This window comes from Phragmites australis, chromosome 10 (assembly GCF_958298935.1).
Source record: "Phragmites australis chromosome 10, lpPhrAust1.1, whole genome shotgun sequence".
In the NCBI taxonomy this organism is placed as follows: domain Eukaryota; kingdom Viridiplantae; phylum Streptophyta; class Magnoliopsida; order Poales; family Poaceae; genus Phragmites; species Phragmites australis.
In genome coordinates this window covers 2,812,725-2,833,209 of record NC_084930.1, presented here as the reverse complement: position 1 = coordinate 2,833,209, position 20,485 = coordinate 2,812,725, and the positions used below count along the sequence as shown (strand labels likewise).

The 20,485-nt window shown below is 45.9% G+C and overlaps 1 protein-coding gene across 1 annotated transcript; it reads right to left on the bottom strand.

Annotated features, from left to right (window-relative positions):
* Positions 1-11,529: 11,529 nt before the first annotated feature.
* Positions 11,530-15,447, bottom strand: LOC133883165 (protein ENHANCED DISEASE RESISTANCE 2-like). Its single transcript, XM_062322392.1, has 3 exons — positions 14,907-15,447; positions 14,222-14,810; positions 11,530-11,823 (listed from the first exon to the last, which is right to left on the bottom strand). The coding sequence occupies exons 1-3, from the start codon at positions 15,276-15,278 to the stop codon at positions 11,816-11,818; spliced, it is 969 nt and encodes a 322-aa protein (XP_062178376.1). The 5' UTR covers positions 15,279-15,447; the 3' UTR covers positions 11,530-11,815.
* Positions 15,448-20,485: the final 5,038 nt, after the last annotated feature.

Genomic DNA, 20,485 nt, shown 5'->3' with positions numbered 1-20,485 from the left:
GAGTCGGCGACGGCGAGCCCCCACCGCGGACACCCCGGCACCACCGTCCCAGCGCCGCCCTGACGACCCTCACCCCATTACCGACACGTGTCCGCAACTTTGGCTGTCACCTCAGCCGACCCCACCCTCTTTAGCCTAGTCTAGCAGCCATGTCAGCATGTCCACACCCCTGGTCCATCGTGGACCATAGACTGGAGTTCTTCTAGTCAACGGATCCTTGCATCCAGTCTACAGCACAATATCTTTTCCCTTTTTTCGAAAATATTTTTCCAGAGAATATTCTTCCACTTCTCTTTTTCCTAATTTTATTTGCTAGCCAACTTTTGAAGCCCATATCTCCTCCGTTTCAACTCTAATTTAGACGATTCTTCCACTGATAGTCATCTAAAATCAAAGAGGAGGAGGAGGAGGAACCGGGAACGCAAGACTTTGAGTAGGATCCGCTCAAAGACTTTAACGAAGTCAAGTCTCAATCTGTTTCCCTCATTGATCATATTGAACCCAAGTTTTATCACCACAACCCGTATGTTGAGGGTTAGTTCCTGACAATGATTTCAGGGTATGCTGGACAGCGGGTGCGTGAACGGCATTTCTAGAATCAATGTGTGCGCGTACGATGGACTCAGGGATATAGGGAGTTATACAGATTCATACCTCCTAGAGGATAATAGCCTTACGTCCTGTGTGTTGTGTTATGGAGGATCTTAATTGGTTACAGAGATAGTTCTAACTAGCTGCTAGACTTAATCTTCCTTCTTTACAAATGGGGTCCTCATCTCTTTATATAGTAGGGAGGAGGAGAACTTATGTATGGGTCCAAATAAAAGATTATACTCGTCCTAATATCTAACCCAAGCCATCATTACAGAGGATCGTCCTTAATCACATACTTGATCTGCCTGCTGACAATGTCCCGTCCGTCGTGCGGCGCCACGTTGACCTGCAAAAGTCCCACTTGTGTCATCCATGACTTCGTCCACTGGAGTTGGTGCCTGGGGAAGGAAAACACTTAAGTGCATGTCAAATAAATGCGATTGGATAGGTTGTGTCAGATTCGGCCCTACGACCAGTGAGGCCAATCGCGGGTTTATGAGATGGTGTAAGGAGATTGGTTGTGTATGCCTTGTACTGGTCATGGGAACCATACCCTGGTCGTGCGACCGACCAATTTTAGCAAATATACGCCTTTGGCCGTTATATCCCTCGCGGGGCTCATTTTCCAGGGTACCCCTTTACTCAATACACTGACAGTAGCCCCAGAGCTTCCTCGTGACTGTGGCCGGGCCTGGTCACACCACTTGGGTCCCGGGTGGACGTAGTCTACCTAGAGAGTGGTCATTGATGTCATCAATCCTCGGAGTGCAACTCTAAACTTCGCGTCACGTGGGGAGGTTTAAATGTCCCGAGAGGGAAAAAAAGAGGGTATGAGAGAGAGATATTGATTACCGCTGGACCTGAAGGACTCTTGGTTCCTTCCGTGTGCCACCTCGAATTTTGAGCGGCTTGAAGGCTGCGCTGGTTGGGGTGTCATTGTGGTTTAAAAAAGAGCAGTGCTTGATGGCCTTTCGAACCATCCATTCGCCTTCCTTCTCACCCTTAAGCTTTTAGTGCCTAGAGTCCATTCGCCTCCATCCCATCCTGCATTCTACTCCGTAGTGTCTGTAGCCCCTAAGGCCATGGCGTATTCCCCTCCCTCATCGCTGGAGAGGTTGATGAACTCAGACGGCTCGGTGGGGGCAGAGTTGGCTACAGCTCCGGATTTGCTCACCATGGTGCTTCCGGGGGCGGAGATTGCCGCAGGTATGCTTGCGAGGTTGAAGACGGTGACCATCGAGCTCACACCCTTCCAAAGAAGGCCACCCCCTTCTGGTCCGTCTTGATCTCCCGCCCGGGCGGATCTCTCGACCGAGGTCATCGATATCTCTGATGATGAGGAGGGGGTCGATTGGGACCTTCTGGAGAAGGAGATCAATGAATAGGAAGAGTCAGAGATGAAGTGGAAGGGATGTCTGCTGGGTGCATCGGTGCCGGTCAACAGCCCCAGCAGGGTATTTGCGTCGGTCACCTTCCCTGGACTTTATGCTGGTTGTTGTCTAATTCCCGGAGTGGTAAACTACCACTCTAAGGAGGAGTACAAGAGGTTCCTTGACTCATTCAAGGGCAAATAGAGACGAGAGTTCAGCGGATCCTTTTTGTCAACTTTGCGCTAGCCGCTTGAGCCTAGGAGGATAGGGTAGGCATGCAATAGGACAGTTAGTCTGATCGGATACAACTAGTCAGCATGTAACCTAACCTTTCCATAAATGAAAAGGCGTGGGGGTTGAACGCCGATTCTTATTCTATCTGCATGCTAGTCAGGTTCTTGGTGTGCAGAACAAGACATGGCTCGATAACTCTATCAGGGGGAGTAGCGCTCCACCCTAGCGAGTACTTTGGCCTAGTGGTCGTTGTCTTTGGCCTCCTGATCATTTGGCATCTTGGTCACTAGGTTTTGTAGTGGCTGTCAAGCGTGCTCGCGTGCTATGGTTGGATAGTCAATATGTCGGGGGCCCGTGGCTTGGTTGTGAAGTTCTATAAAGCAGAGAGTCTATTTTTTTTAAATTTAAGAACTTACAAGTTGTATCCCACACTCGTCCAGAAGGTCCTACAAAATAGACAGACAAGCCATTTTTTTGAATTCTTTATCTCTCTTTTTTTTAAGCTCTTTGCTTCTTGCTTTTTTTTGCGAATGTGATATAAACTTAAAACTCTTCTACTATCTTTTCTAAGACCAGTGAGATACGTGAGTCACAAACTTTTTTTGAGAGCAGTGGTATAAAGGTAATAAAAATATACTCTCTCTCTCTCTCTCTCTCTGAACTTTGGCTACCTCTGTTTCAATAATGGTGGTCGGATTCGAGAAGGTGGGTGACTCTGACTAAGTGGTCGCGAAAATTGGATAGTCAGACCCTGAGTGGTGGTCGGAGTGACTGGTCGAAACCTGAGTGGTTGGTCACGACGACTAGATGGTTGGACCTCAAGTGGGTGGTCGGAGTGACTGGTCGAACCCCGAATGGGTGGTCAGAGTGACTACACGACTATAACAGACAAGGACTAGACGTTAGAAAAAATAGGACACAATGATTTGACCAACAACAAAGACACCGATGATGGACTCGAACCCAACAACGTGAAAACTGAAAATAAAATTGCGAAGGGCACAAAGTGGTTTGGACATCGGAATAACTATGATTTAAATCTTTTTGTGAGACAATTTTCTGGACTCTAGGTAATGAAACAAAACTAAACAAAGGGGATAACTAAGATTACCTAACGGACAATCGAATCTCTGATACCACTTGATGCGGGGATGCCCGATCTTCCGTAGGTAATATGATAAGTCAATTTGATGAAGCTTCGACATTGATGATCCAAAAGCTCTGATTAGAACATATCAAAAACCTTCGCAACCACTACACCACTACTCTGTGATTATCAATCGTGCAAAGACGCAGTTGACCTCACCAAGAAGACTCTTCCTGCCAGCAAATTGATAACACAAACAAGAACAGGTAGATGCAATCTGAATATTGCTGATTACCAATGAAGTACTCAAGTTAGGGTTCAACAAACTGATAAACGATGAAATTGACTAAAACAGAATAATCTAAGCTAAACCTGAGCCCAAACTATTACGATTATTGTATATTTATAGGGGGATATGAGGAGATTGACCTAGGGTTGTGTAGCCATGGAAAGATGCGTACACAATCTGAACTTTGACCCCGACATGATTACAAGACCCAACTAAATCCAAAATGGTGGCGCAACACCTTATTTATTTGATTCCGATTAAACTATAAGGAATATTTGGTCAAGCTCATCCATTGGAAATGGCTTATCGTAAGTTTTCCAGAATATCCAAGATCGTCTAAAACGGACTTCGTATGAGAGAGTATGCCCATTTTACTGACGTGTTGTCCTGAGACTCGGCCACGACCATGGCCACAACTTCAACCACGACCATGACTAGAGCTCAGCCTCGATTCCGTGTAGACTTGACCTTCGAGGGGTGACGTCCGGGTAAGATTGTGATTCTTCTCCCACGTTCTTAAGTAATAAAACTTCACAAGAATTTAGCAGTAATCTATCCAAGGAAGCATTAACAGCGAAAAACGATTTCACCTGGTGGTCTAATTATCATCCACATGCTCTTGTAATTGGACCTTGTATGATTTGAGGATTATCGACGGTATTGATTGTACTCATCACCATTGGTATACCATATGCATGTATTTATATCCCTTGATGTAGGGCAAGGGTTGGTACTTACTGAGTATATTTGTACTCACCCTTGTTTATGATTTTAGAGAAAGATCCAGACTTCATCGACATCAATGGTGAGACTGATGAATAAGTCTTGGTCGCGTCTGCACCTGAGTTGCTTGTGGAGTGGCTTGTTCATTATGATGGCCCTATTGTGCATTCTGATATTATGGATTTTGTTGCTCACATGCCTTAGCATAATCATTTTTGCATTGAGCTTGATGGAGTTGTTTCACCACACCTTTTGTTGTATGACTATGGTTCCACCTGTTATAAGACTTATATTTACCAGCGACTGATCCAGGGACTGGTATAATAAAGTTATAAGCACCAGAATGGCTCGAGACGCTTCATTTAAATCCAAAAAAAGTTGCAAATATATGCGACTGTTTTGAAATTTTACAATTATATACTCCTGTCGTCTTTCCAACGAATGATAGGTCTACATGCTTGTCATGGTGGACAAGCCTCAGTACCTGTCGTCTGATGACATGTACATACCACCCTTCCAATGTCCTCCACTAGACTAGGGGGACATTTTACATGGTTGTTCGGACACCATGCACGGTCCGAACAAGTAAAACCCTAAAAAGTAGATCTAGATTTAGGGTTCAAAACAGGTTTCCTGGCAAAAATTGAAACAATGACAGGATCGAGATAGGAAACGATGGGAACATGGTACGGGGATGTTCACCTTGGCATAGGAGAACTTTGTAACGGATCGGTTTCCTCTGGGAATGCTCCGATTTCTGGATCTGACTTTCAGAGCGGCGATGAAGCTCACGGAGGGAGAAAAATGGTGAAGAACCACTTTCTGGTGAGGGGAAAGGGGGAAATAGCTTGGTGAAGCCCTTCAGGGAGCTTAGGGAAGTTCCCACCCTCGATCTCCAGTCTTGGAACATGACGAACGAACAAATCTCACTCTCTCTAGGGTTTTGAGGTGTGAGAAAGGGAGAGAGTGGAATGAGAGAGAGGAGGGAGAGAGAGGCCGGTTGAGGCCTTAAGTGGCGCCTTTGCTGTGTTCTGGCAGTCAGACTACGCGGGGCTTCAGTCAGACCATGGGAATACACGTGGCAAGCCCACGTGATTGGACACCTGGAGGTCAGACGGCGGGTATCCCCGGTCAGACCGTGAGGAGGGTTTTGTGCTGAAATTGTCTAAGTGCCTCCTCTCGCCATATTTCTTCGCTTCCAATGTACCTATGGTTTCTCTAAGTGCCTCAAAACCATCTTTAAGGTATTTTGAGACATGTTGAACCCCTTTTAACAGGCAAACACACAGATTCACATGTGATGACGATTAAGCTTGCCTAATTGCGTGATTAAATTTTTGGGACGTGACAGTGAGTGGGCAAGGTGTGTCTGTTTTGGGGAAATATGTTCGGTAGTGTGCCGTGAGTTGCTGCGGACGGAGTGTCTGACATCATTAAAACTTGGCCCTTTCTGACTTTCCACCATGAATTAAACTCCCTTCATTTAATAATGATGGCAAAATATTTTCACAAAACCCGCCTTATGAAAGTAGACCCTTTGCATATGTAAACTCGGCTTTTCCGCAGAAGTTAACTTTGTAGCTTTACCCTTAGTATACCATATGCATGTACTTATATCCCTTGATGTAGGGAAAGGATTGGGACTTGCTGAGTATGTTTGTACTCATCCTTACTTATGATTTCAAAGGAAGATTCAGACTTCACCGATATCGACGGTGATGCTGACAAATAAGTTTTGGTCGCGTCTGCACCTGAGTTGCTTGTGGAGTGGCTTGTTTACTATGCTGGCCCTGTTGTGCACTCTGATATCATGGATTGTGTTTCTCGCACTCTGTAGCATAATCATTTATGTATTATTAGTTTGGTGGAGTTATTTCATCACACGCTTTGTTGTATGACTATGATTTTATTTATTGTAAGACTTGTATTTATCAGCGACTGATCTAGAGACTGGTATAATAAAGTTTTAAGCACTGAGATGGCTCGACACGCTTCATTTAAATCCAAAAAAGTTACAAATATATATATCTGTTTTGCAATTTTGCAATTATATACGCATTTCGTCTTTTCAACGAGCGACATGTCTACATGACTTGTCACGGTGGACAAGCCTCGATATCTATCATTCGGCGACAGGTACATGCCACCCTTGCAACGGAGACAAAATATAGAATAACAAAATTTCAAAATGAACGTATATATTTACAATTTTTTATTAAAAAATATATAAATAAAAAAATCGTCGATAATAACTCTGTTTGCAAGCCCAGCCCAATTTTGCTCATGTCACATAAAAGGGTCCATGCTGGTGCACACAGCTGCGAAAGGACTGACCGTGGCCGCGCACAATGTCGGCCCAGTGCCCACAGCTGAAGCCTAGCCCACGGTTGCTGGCTGAGCTGGGCTAGCTCGGCTTGGCTGGGCTGGGCTTTGCTGACACCTGACTCCCAGCCCAAAGATGGATGGCACGTACGGTAATAAAAGGCAACGTCCTGGGCGTTTACTGGCAGTGGCCTTATAAGACCCCGACCCCTCCTAGGGTTCCTTCCACCAGTACTATCTCCAGCCTCCACCACGGCCGCCGCCTGAACGCCTGATCTGCCCCAGCTCGCCCTTCGTTCTACGTGCTCTCTCTGTCTCTCTAAAAGATATGCAGAATCTGTTTGCCTCTTCGTCTTGAGGTGGCTTTGCTTGTTTTCCCTTTGCATTTTCTGTCTTTTTTCCTCGATCGATTTGCCGTTTCATTTGATCCGAGGAGATGCCGGCGATGACGAAAAACATGGTTCGCTCGTCTGAACGGCAGCGGGTTCTCCCCTGCGCTGTGGAGCTTAAAAGTAGTCCGAGCCGAACAACTCCTCAAGATTCACAGTTCTTTTCTCGCCAAGAGAAAAAAAAATCGCTGATCTTGTAGTGCCGTTTAACCGCTGATTGCGTTTTCTTTTGTGTTCATGTCCAGTTTTGTTTGGGAAGGAGTGTTGCCATGATGAGATCCTCATCTCTCGAGAGCAGGCCTCTGCTCGATGAGCCTGGGAAGTAGTCCACTATTTCCTCCTGAGCGGTTACCTGAGCAACGCCACTGTCTCCTGTCCTTATTTGGCGATGTGGTATCAATGACTGTTTTCTTCCTTGCTAAACTCGCATTAGCAATAGGAAACGTGCATCTGACGGACGAACCGAGCTTTTTAGTTTTCAAAGGTTCCAATTTCGAAATGACGTAGTAATTTCCAGATTGAACTCCGAATGGAAGTACAAAACACAAGCAAGCATCATATTACATATCAGTTTCAGCATACTGTTCATACAACCTAAAACATAAACACATCACGTTAGGGCATGCTTGGCTCCAACTCTAATAATTTTAGCTTAAGTGAATTATGGAACTGGATTTTATTTTTATTTTAATCTAAAAATAAATATTTAAAATATTTTATTATAATTTAAAAACTCAATCTACGTGTAGCGGGCTACCGGGGGGCGGCAGAGGCAGGGCCCGCGCGGCGACGAGCACGAGACTGCGGGCGTCGAGGCCAAGCACGCCGCGACGCTCGTTTCGGGCGTCTGGCCCCGCGACGCCGTCACGGCGTACCTGGCGGAGCTGAGCCGGCGGCAGGTCCGCGAGTTGCTGGAGGTGATGGGGGCGCCGGACGCGCGGCTCGTGGAGCATGCGAAGCGGGAGTACGCTGGGCCGGCGACGCTGATCGAGCAGGCGCAGGTGCTGCTCGACATGCATGGCCTCACCTGACAAGGAGGGCGCCACACGGAATCGGCCCGGCGATTCGCTGGAGCCAGGCCAGGCGCCGAAGCTGAGGAGGGAGAACGTATCTGGTGCTCCCCCTCCACCCCATGCACCTGATGTGAATATGTGATACGAATGAACAGGATCGACTAGTTCGCCGGCTCGCCCACCACCCACTTGTAATCACCCGATCCCCTCTTCCTTCTTCGACACTCGCCTCCGTCGCCCGCGACCGCACGGATCTTGTCTGGCCGCCGAGCTCGGGTCGCGCGGCATACTCCGGCCGGCGAGCACTATAGGTGCAATGTGCACATGATGTTTGCATCTGTCCATCTCGAATCACGGCGGGCGGATGCGCATGGTATTACTGTCCCAAAAATCAACAAAACGTCATGCATGGACAACTAATTCTAAAATTTGTGGCATTCCGAACTAGCATCGATTCAATCAAGCTCTGTGTGGATTACTTTGAAACAAGTTCTTTTTTCTAGAACGTGATGTTTCATTAAGAAGAAACTATCAAGTTGGTTTACGTTAATAGCGTGGCTAGGTTCACTGTAATACTTTATCATAATATGTAATAATTTTTTTATTAAAAATTAGTCTCTTTAGCTTTTTTTTAGGTTAGTGTGATTTAATTACAAAACGTATAAATTAGAAGAAGAAATAAAAATTATGTTAGTGGAAAAAATTATTTATGCTCAAAACTTGAATCCGAATCGTATACACATATTGGTTTAATTTGTATACATTTTAATCAACTATAAAATTCGTACGTCAGGTGCAATTCAACTAAAATTAGAATATTTTTACCTTGCATGTGTGTTGTGTCTTGATTAATCTATTATCCTAGTAAGAATTTTTGAATCTTTTTCATTATGAATTTTAGTTGTTGATTAATTGTATATTACATGGACTTATTATTTAGGTATTTGATTTTTTATAAGACTATATTTGATATGGATCATTATTTTTTCTATTCTAACCCCTAATTTTAATTATTATTACATTTATTTTATTTGAACTCTTTACTTAGATATTTTGCTTCTCAAACTGTATAAAAATCAAACTGCTATTGTTTATAATTTTTAACTCTAAATTTAGGTATTTATTAATCGTATTTGATATAGACTCTTTTATTCTTAAATTTAGTTATTTATTAATCGTATTTGATATGGTATTTTTGGTTTAATCTAGACCGCTAGATGTTCATAATAATGAGTGGACAAGATCTTTTTTTTTTGTTAACGTGATAATTTTGTGAACTTAAAAGCGAATATAGAGACTATTTTTCTCATTAAATAATAATGTAATAGATAGATTGGAACGAGGTTTATTATTGCATCGCCAACTCGAAGTTAAAAAATCACAGCTGCAGCGGCACTCGACTTACTCCAAGAAGGAAAAAAACACATCACTGGAGATAAACGACGACCCTAAGACTCTGCTCCAAAGTGCAGAGACAACCACGTCCGCGCCAGGGACCTCCCCGACGCCAGGGCATCCAAGCTTGGCTCCGTGGCGCATGATCTTATTCGTCTGTTGGCTCCGGCGCAGCCTCGGCTGCTGCAGCCCCCGTTGACGAGCTTGGCGACGTGAAGGCGGCTCGGCCCGGAGCGGCTGCTTGAAGGAGAAAGCATCAGCCAGGGTGAAGAGCCCATCGTGAGACGCGAGTCCGGCGGTGATCCTCTTGCTGATGCGTCGCACCGCCACTGCTACTGAAAATGCGATCCATTCCCTATTCCACTACTACAGAAAGTAGTGTGCACTGCACCGCACCCGTGCACCGTTCAGCACTTCAGTTGTCCATCACTTCATCACTTCTTTTCTTCAGGATCGTTGTACATCTTGAGTTGACTGTGTACGCTACTGCTGCTAGAAAGGACGATCGTCTCCGCGGCCCAGGCGTGACGCACAAGCGCTCAGCTCATCCGGCGGCCAGCAAACAGCCTAACGGCTCTCGCTGGGCACGAGGGCAAAGCCCTACATATTATATGTCTTTGCGTATGATCCTTACTATTCGATACTCATCTATTTATTATTTTTTTTCATATATTCTATAATTTTTTTCATATATAACTTTAACACGAATCCAACCCAACCCATTATTCCGCAACGACCGCACGCATTGGCAATTGGCGGCTTGACACTGCGCTGGGCTTCCCCACCGTCGCCGTCCGACGCCATCGCGCACCTGGCCGACATCGCCAACGCACACAGGTCGACTGCGCCTTCCACGTCCAGACCCCACCCAGCCGGCCAGCCAAGGTTTCTTTTCCCGGACACGATCGATCAGTTGCAAAGCCTGCACGACTCAAATCTACAGTTATAACTGTCACCCTGTCGGGTCTTTTATGAATCATCGTGCGCATCTGCAACTAACAACTGTACCTTCGTTTAAGGAATTTCAAGACCAAGCCCCTCAAGATACCGACTCCTCAAAAAGTTTGAGGTGTCTCATCATCCTTGTTTAGGAGATCTGGAAGGGAAAATTCTTTAATTCCAAGGAGCAAACAACCTTCTCGATCTCGCAAAGAATCGAAAACGAAAATCTCTATTTGGGTCCTCTCAGGGGCGCTACACTTAGACCGTCTAACTAGACGAGAATATGCTTTTGTTTTGTTTTGTTTTTCAGCCTCTTATTTTGAGGGGATCTTTTTTCCTGTACAGTCATCCGTCGGACTTTCCTTCTCATTAATATTTAATATAACATGTAATTCTCTTGCCGGTTACGTAAAAAAAAAATCGTCCAGACAAGCTTTCACTGGTGACCATAGACAGTTAGTCACAGTCGCTCAACCGCTGTCTCGAATGTCAAATTCAAGTGCTGGGCTTAAGAAGTCGTGAGGACGAAATGTGTCGCAGTTTGTGGACTCGTGGAGTTGAGTGCTGGACCGACCATCCAATAGAAAACGGGTGCTGTGATGGCCGTCCGTCGCGGCGTCGCCCTTCCCCGGATGCGATCTTTCCGTAACGCCCAGATGTGATCTGGAAGGGAGCTGTTCTGTACGTGCAAAGAAATCGATGGATCTTGATGGTCTCTCCATCTTTAATCGTTCGTGTAAAGGGCTAGCAGACGAATGGATTGACAGAAGCATGCAGCCCCAAGCTGGCCCTCTGTAGTGCTTTCGATGATTTCTGACGAGGCGATGCAGTCACCTGTAAAGGCACAGGATGATCTCTTTGCAAAGCCAGGATATGCGTTCCTTGCCTCATGAGGTTTCGTGCTCAGACTTTCGAGCACTGTTCGGTGTAAGCTCCTTTTCTGCGTTGTCTAGTACTAGCGCTGTACTACATTTCTGACATTCAGAGTAGAAATACGGAGCAGCAGCGTTGCTCTGCTGTGCAGATCGCAGCAACAGAAGTTCCAGAGAACAGTAGGTTACGAAACGATTAAAGTGAGACAGAAGCCGAGCGAGTGAATGTACGGCACTCTCTTGAACAAGGACTAGCCGACTAGGGACTTCACTTGTTTAGAAACGAGAGCGGACATGAATGATCAGGCCAAATATTTTGCAATTAGGAGCGAAACCCGGGTTAGCTGCAACTGAAGACAAGCCGGGCATCACAATTATGACACTCACCAAAGAAATATACTATTTCGCATCCATCAGGTTTAAGTTCTGATCACAGCCAAATGAACTTTGACATTATGAAGGGAGCTTCCGTGGCTCCGTCTCTCCCGGCTTATTATGTTGTGTTACCCGACCTTTCTCCTCCAGTTCGCGCCGTTTTTCTCCACCTGATGGATGATTTTTGCAGTACACTTGCATCTTTCCCTTCTATTTTCCTGAAATGCAGAGACTGAAATGTCATTTGATTTCCAGCAATACTTGGTCCACGGCAATGTACAGTGCTGTATATTGAAGACACTACATACTCCAGTATTCTCTATAAATTCTGATGGTATAATACGCCCCTTTTAATAAGAATTGAACAAAGAACAATTTTGTCTGGCACTATGACTTGAGATAAATTAACAAACATCCAAAGCCAAGCATGTAAGTCAAACCAACAGATGCCGAGTTATGTACGACCAAGAAAACATGACTTGGAGCAAGTCCTATGATTTCATTCATTATCAATCACATCTAAGCAAGGCTAAGTACTAAGCAAGGTACTACAGTTGTGTTGTGTTCTCAGTGACACAGAAAAAGTGAAAGAGAAAGCCTTAGAGCAACTAGGTATCCTATAACTGACATAAAAAAAGCAAAAGAAAGGAAACCAATGCAAGTTGAAGAGTCCTACGCTCGAGCCTGTGAGTGGTGGGGTGTGCATCCACACCTCTCACTAGGCTCGGTTCCTTCCAAGCGACATCAACACATGGTGATTGGAAATCTCTCACCTTTTAAAATACGCACAACTACAGATTTTCATCTAGATTGGTAATGTTCGGTTGCATACAGGAATATGCTAACCTTTCTTTCACTTGGAAGTGCACGATCCAGGTGTTACCGAATTGCTTTGCAGATGGACTTACTCATATGTTCTATGTAGCATACAAACGAAGGCTTCACTGGACATAATATGACAGTTCAGCTAAGAAACAAATATACGGTAATTGCTTGCCAGAATACCACTGTTATTGCTCTGGAATGTCAATGAATCAACTTCCGAAAAGCATGATGTTATCAAGCCAGGCCAACAGGTTGGTTAGCAACCCACCTAAATGACTGATGGTCCCAAATTTGGTTAAAAATCATGTAGTGGACACATGCCAGTGTCTCCCTGCAAGCAACTAAACAACTACACATGCAAACAAAGGAGCAATGAAAGCAATCTTGTTCAAGAAAAAAACTAAACACAAAGCGAATCCACCCGTCCTTCACAAGGGAAGCAAGACTTTCCCCAACCAATATGGATCACTATTGGGTACAGAATAGGGGAAAGGTAAACAATAACATACATTATAGTGAGCATAATGGGGGACAGCAATTGGCAAGTGCATATCTTCACAATTACTCCCATGTAGCCCGGTATAAGTCCCCGTTCTGGCCAAAATTATCTAAATTTCACTGTTTACCTTTTTTTATCCTTTCTGTTATCCTATAAGGAGACTCCAACTTCGTTATACATTTCCACCTACTGTAGCTCGTCTGGGTATGTTCTATTCTTCTATTCTAGATGCCAAAGACTAACCAAGTGAGGAACTTGTACAAGGGTACTGTGGTGCATACAGGTGAGGAGTACTTTTTAAATCTCCAAAGTTGCAATCTTTGTAGATCCTAAAGCTACTAGAACGAAGTGGGTACAGTGCCATATACTCCTTCCAGTCATAAATAATTGTTATTTTGGAAATCGACATGGCCCAAAAACACATCTTTGACTACTACTTTTTGATATAATATTTTTATAGAATATAGCAAAGTTATACTATTATGAAACTACTTTTCGAGACAAATCTACCGATATTAAATATACAACTTAATACATAAAGAGTAATTTGTAGCCAAAGTTTGAAAATATTGACTGCACGCAATCTAAAATGACACTTATTTGTGACTGGAGTGAGTAATCCCAATGACACATTTATTACCAAGAGACATGAGATTATTTTGACAAGAGACTATTGCTGTAAGATTTTACAATCATAGACCTCAATTAAAAAAGTCAATCCAGACACTTTTTTTAAGCAAAATCAAGACACACACTGCCTCTTGTTTTTGCCAATGGCCGTACTAATTAATAGGTAAAAGCATCAGATCCCAAGAGCACAGTACGTAGAAGCAATGACAACTGCAATGGTCCTTGTCACCCCAATACTAGATGAAATAATCAAACAAAAATAATTGCTTGCATACCAGCGACAACGCAACATTGAGAGAAAAAAAAAGTGCCAGCCAACACCAATAAGCATTACTCTCAAGGAATCGAGGATGCTTTGAAGACATAAAACAGCCATAAGCCATTGACATAATTCTCATGCCTTGTAAGACTCAACTGCCTCATACTTAACTATCTAGTCCACCCAGAGATATCAGTTAGTGACATCGGTAACTAAAGATGGGCATGTGCTCTATAAACAAGAACTTATCATCAGGGATTGGAATATGCTAACGCAGAATAATTGCATCTTTTATTCTAATTTAACATCAAGTTCATGGTCATCGCATAATTGTGATAAAACTAATCGCATTACTGTACTTAACAGTAATTTGAACACAATGGCATAGGGGATTCGTCCTAACCTCCAATCTCGCGCTCCTGGCAACTCATCGACCTGCCGACCTTGCGGCCGGCATGTTCTTGTTGGCGGCTATGATTCGCCACCTTCGCCGACCCAACCCTGAACCCTGCCCCAGCCTTGCCGGCCGTCTCAGACATCGCCTCATCCGGCGGCGGCTCCACGTACTTAGCTGCACCCATCTCCATCTGAGCGATGCGCACAGCGCCGAAGAGCCTCTCAGGCAGCTCCTCCTCGGACTGGGACTCGACAAGGAACCCCATGTCGATGGTCACCGACGTGACGGCGCCCAGCGCCAGATGCAGGATGGCGCTGGCGATCGCCGAACTGCCGATGTCCACGTCAATCTCGAGGTAGTCGTCGCCCTTGTGGTAGCGGCATGTGAGTGCGCGGCCGAGGAGGCACGCCGCGTAGTTGCCGACGGTGGCGCGGACAAGCCACGGACCCTTGACGATGCGGTTCACGATCTTGAACCGGGCGTTGCGGTACGCGTCGTCGCCGTGGACGAAGCGACCGAGCAGCGAGTCCGGCGGGATGGGCGCCTCCGCCGCGAAGTAGAACACCGCGCTGTACGCGTCCGGCCGGCCCGGCACCTGCAGAATCAAGGACGCGTCACAAAAATCGAATCTTTTCTTTTCCTTTTGGTTTTCACGCGCCTAGATGCGATCGATCGGAGCTGGCTGGGGGACCTGGAGATTGACGGCGAGGAGGAAGTGGGCGGTGGGGTCCTTCCTCAGGCGCGCGCGGCGGAAGGCAGCGGCGACGCGGTTGTCGTCGCGGGCGAGCACGTGGTCGAGCCGCGAGTGGGAGCGGAGCCAGTCGACGCCGGCGGGCCGGAGCAGCCACTCCGCGACGGACGGCGCCTTCGCACGCCTGCCCCCTCCGCCGGAGAAGTACCCCCGCGCGCGCAGGTGGAACAGGTCCCCCGGCGGCGAGGCCCAGCCATTGGTACCCCGGTCCAGGTGTACCTGCCGCAGCGAACCGGCGGCCACGGCCTCCTCCCGCCAGCCCGCCTCGGCGGAGCCGTGCTGATTCCGGCGATCGGGCGTCGTCGGGCACATCGCCTCCCGCCGGCGAGGGGCAGTTTGGGCAAAGGATTTTCTTGGGTGGGCTTGGTGTTTTTGCGCGAACGGAGGAGGTGGGGGGCGTTGGACTTCGCTTTCGGAGGAGCTGCCTATAAAACAGTGGGGAAGGCCGGAAGAGATGCGGTGTTCTGGAAAGAGAAGAAAAGATCGCACGCGGTGCCTTTGCTTTTGAACACCTCAGCTCTACGGTAATTTGTGGTCAATCTCATGCTGATGCGGTTTAGGTTTACTAGTTCATTCACCTAAAAACTACTCACGCAAAGCCAGAAATAATCTTTGTTCAGGAAAATCTGAAATAAAATTTGCACAAAGTTAAGTAAAAGTGAAGATTATGTAATGCGTTGTTTCTCCTCGAACAATCAAGATACACAATACTCAAGTGAGAGATAGTATCGTGTTTTCGGATAGGATGAAGTGAGAAAACGACAGGACCTGCATAGACAGATGCGAAGGCAAGTGTGTTTTGCTTTCAAGCTCCCAAATCGTTCGTTTTAAGTTTTTAGCTAAACAGGCTCTAGCAATGTATTTTTCACCCACATATTTGATTGGATGGTTCCATCATCCATGTCTGGTTTTTCAGGCAAAAGCTTTGTTCTTCTAGAGACTATCTTGAAGTCGTATGGCACTCGATGTCGTTTTGCGCGCCGTATCGTGCAAAGCCAGTATCGAGGAGTGAAACCGTCCGAATACTTAATTCGTGCGGCTTTGCTGCGATCACGAGGAAGGAAAACAGCAGAGTAAAGTCAGAAAAAGGAAAACGTGATGGATCCATCCCAAAAGACTAGCCTTCAAGGACAGATAAAAAAACACACGCGTCGGTGGAGCGATTCCGCTATCTGCCGTCGTTGCACCGGCCTGAGCATCCCCGCCGGCCACCGCAGAGGGGCAGGGCGGATTCTCGCACGCGCTAGCGGCAGCGCAGCGTAGGTTTGTATCGGCATCCACCGCCCAAAAAAGACATCGAGCGGCTCAAAAGTGGCGGAACGCGCACGCAAAGGATTCCGCCGCCGTGTATGCACATACGTGTCTGTACTCTGTACGCTGTACTTTTGCGCAAAGTCATAACTGTACGGTAGCCATTGCTGCATCCGACAAGCTCTCTCAGAGTCGAAACTGGACGTGGACTCGCCCACCGACGAAGGACGCGTGCTCCATGCCCATGGCCGGAGGAGGAAGAAGAAACAGCGCACCAACATGTGCAGACCGCTTAAAATAGTCTCGGAGGCTCGTGTCCGATCTAGATGCTGTACGCGAACAGTGAATTTTTCAGAATGTGATTGAAACTAAAGCGGGTGAATTAGGTCGTGTCTAATGAGTTGTTCCGAGCCTCGCTGTTATAGACACGGTCATATCCAATGGGTCAGGTTGTGCCTGGCCAAGTCGTAGCACGCCGTGCCTACATGAACATGGCGTGCTCTGGTCGCCCCAATGCCTTCTCATCTAGCTTGGCACGACACGATGATTCACGGGTTGTGTTATGGGTAGTGTCTTAGATGGGTTCATATTGAGTTGGTCTAACATGTTTATTTAGATAGATCTAATTGAAATTGGATTGCCATAGCATATATTACGAGCTAAGTACTCGTGTGTTGAAATAAAAATATAAATATTAGACGCGGTAATATCAAGTATAAATTTAAAATATAAAGATATGAATATATCATACAAGCACTATCTAACGAATAGGTAATAAGACGGAGGAGGTTGAAAGACGAGAGCAGATAGGTTTTTATTAAATAGGAGAAAAATAGTGAAAAAGGTTATGTGAAAATCTACTGAGTATTTTATACAGTACTCCGTCTATACTAGTGAAAAAGGTGATGTAAAAATCTACTAGTATTTTATATGTGAAACGGCCCGCTAGCTTGTTTGGCTGAACTGAACACTGATCGGCTATAATCGAGTAAGCAGTATATGTGGTCGATTATTAGTGAGGTAGCACATGCAGCTCCCACTGATAAACTCCAACGGAACAGAGCACAGCGAATAGAAAAGCCAGCGATGGAGGAGAAGGATAGAGGCCCTGGCATCGGAATGCTGCCTCTCCTGCAGCGGTTGTCTCGATATCTCTGCAAGCGTGTGTGGCTTCAATCTTTCTTCTGCTTCCTCTCCTGATGAATTTGTTTACTACTGTATTCGCTAATGGGTTTGTTGGATTGAGCCAATCATCAACGGCGACAGGGCCAGGTGGAGAACAGCGAGTGCATGATCACCGGGCTGTGATCTCATCTGTGCTGGCCGCCGTTGTCGCCAGCCCACACAATTATTTTCATTACTATAAAAAAACATAATAGTGCTAGTTAAAAAATAGTATCAGGATTCATTTTTCAATCAACACTATACTCAACTAGCATCAATATCGACTGACCATTCGGCATAGATGCCACTGCTCTTGCCGCCACAGTCGCCACCGCTTCCCCATCGCCACGGCTACCACTGCTCCCCTGCCACCACCGCCGCCTCCTCCACGCTGCACAGCGTCGACGCCGTCGTCCCCGCTGAGCCTAGTCCGCCGCTCCCCCACCGACACGGCTGCCACCGCTCCCCCCACCTGCCGCTCCCCTGCCACCACTGTCGCCTCCTCCACGCTGCACGGCGTCGACGCCGTCACTCCCCAACAAGCCCAGATTCGCTGCCACCACTCCGCGCTTAAGCCCTCCACACCGGCCGCCTCCTCCACGCTGTGTGGCGTTGGTGCCGCTCCACTAGCCGCTTGTGCCACGTGAACCAGCCAGCGAAGCAGTGGGTGGAGGCAGGAGACCAAGAGAGAGAGAGGAGATACACTGGATGAGAGAGAGGAGAGAGACGGACAAGAGAGAGGAGAAAGGAGACTGTGGAGGCACGAGAGGATATGATCAAGAGACTCGAGCCGATGGAAAATATCGAGCCGACGGACGCAAGATGGCGATAGTGAAATCGATTAAATACAAAATTCGGGTCTGATCGCTTTATCAGTGCCAATTCGTATTAATAACTGACACTGATACTATCTGTGCCGGTTCTTAATATGAACCGACACTAATATTAGTTATCAGTGTTGGTTTTTTCTTAAATGGACAGGTGAATGTTTGATTTTACTACCAAACGGCAGTGATACTCTATCAGTGTCAGTTTTGAATGAACCGATACTAACGACATTTATGACTAGTTCTGTAGTAGTGTTTGGAAATAGAAGTACAGCGGTACGGGTGTATTTGGTTTTCCGTATCTTCCTATGGTAGGTTATCGGATGCACAGAATTAAAAAAAACCCGTTTAGTTGCATGTATATATTGTTATAGTCTGGTCTAATTGGTGCAATATATGATCTCATTTTAGCTCAGAAGTGAGACTCAGATTCGAGCTTCACTTCGCAGTTTGATCCATACAAGTAAACTCACTTGTCAATATCATAAAATCATCTTCATATGATTAACCAATCATAACCTTAACTCTTATATCCAAACTCATACGACCTTGTATTTTCAATTAACCAAATAAAAACTCAGCTTAGCTTATACACACAGATACAAACAACTAAACATTTTTTTTAACAAATATGACTTCATTCAATATACTTCCCTCAAATTGCTTATACGATATAAATCTATAAAACTCGTACCAAACACACGTTAAATGAATCTTGCTGCTCTGCTGGATACTTTGTCCGCTTTTCAGGAGCAACAGCGCAAGGATAAAGCACAGGAGCAACACTTGAAATGCGCATGCGTACAAGAGGTCGTAGGTTTGTGAGTGAAGTTTGGTCTGTAGGAAAAGGGCAATGGATCGGAGTGGTGTGAGGTAGATCAGAATGTGTGGCACAAGATGAGGAGTAAAGAGATATTTGCTACGAGTGTCTCAGAAGTGACGTTACTTACGGAATACATTACCCGTGCCTCATTGCTGATGGCCAGAATGATTTCAAGAAAGGTTATAGGGGCATGGATTTTCCTGGATTTGATCCGGTTATCCTCTTTGTTGATTAGTTTTAAGGAATGTCATAGTATTAACAGCACCATTGCAAAACGGATATATTCCTTGTGAAGAACACGATCGTAAAGGGACAACCAAGAATTGTAGGAGATCCTTGCCATCTCTTTCCGGTTCAGAAATTAGAGCAGTTCAGCTTACCAGAAGAATTGAATCTCAAGCCCAAGTGGTCGACACGCAGGTTCAACAGTCCAACCGAAAGGCCCAATGATCTGTATATTTGGCTTACGGCCCATTAAAGCCCATTAGTTTAGTGTCTACATTGGACAGTTGTTGGGAAAAAGATTAGGGCTTGCACTTATCCTGGCATGAAATGTACTAGTCTCTGCCTAGGATTGTTGAGAGTTTTGTAGAGATCGAGTACCATTAAGCATTACAAGAAAGCATGAGCGTATTGGTTTGTTGGCAGAGTATCAGTAACCACTGAGTATTACATGGGTTGAGTTATAGTATACGTTGAGACATGGATGCATGGCTTCTCCAGCAACTATGCCTTTTGCCTCTTGATCTTCACTCCACATCGTTATTATGTCACAATCCTCTAATCAAGCCGGAGTTTAAGTACTCTGCTTGCTTTTTTTCTACTGCCAGGCCGGCCTCATTACTGTTGAATGTGGATGAGACAGTAAATTCGAATAGAATTCAGTGTTCATTTGATTAATCATGCACATATATTTACAGGATGATCAGGTGTCCGTTGGGGAGACCCTCTCCCCCAATGGGTACCACTGCAACCGCCATGGGCGGTTAAGAGGCGAAGGAGATCAACTGCAACAGTTACCTCGCCTCTCCTTTCATTGGCCGGAAGCAGTGTCGTACAGAGAGCGAAGGAACCCTTTTGAAACTGCAGGACATGCACGAAAAGTTTCAGTAAGATCCGGCAAGTGCAGTTGTACTTGAAGGATCACGTCGACCCAATCAAGTAGCTGACCAACCAGACACGTCCTCGCAGTCACTCAGGGCCAGGAGTCAAGAAGGTCGCCATTTTCCCCTCCCTGTTAGGAGCGACAGGGAGGACGAATCCTTGTCTGCATATCAGCTTGCTTTTGTGCGTGGCTGATCCTTCACAGCCTCACAGGTGAATGCTTGTTGACATCGGAATTGAAGAGGGCCGCGTACAGGTGGTTGGGAAAACAGTGTACTTGCTTCGCCGTGCCATTGAGGTCTACAGCTCTCAAACTAGTTTTTAAAGACGAATCAGGAGAAATCTGTTAA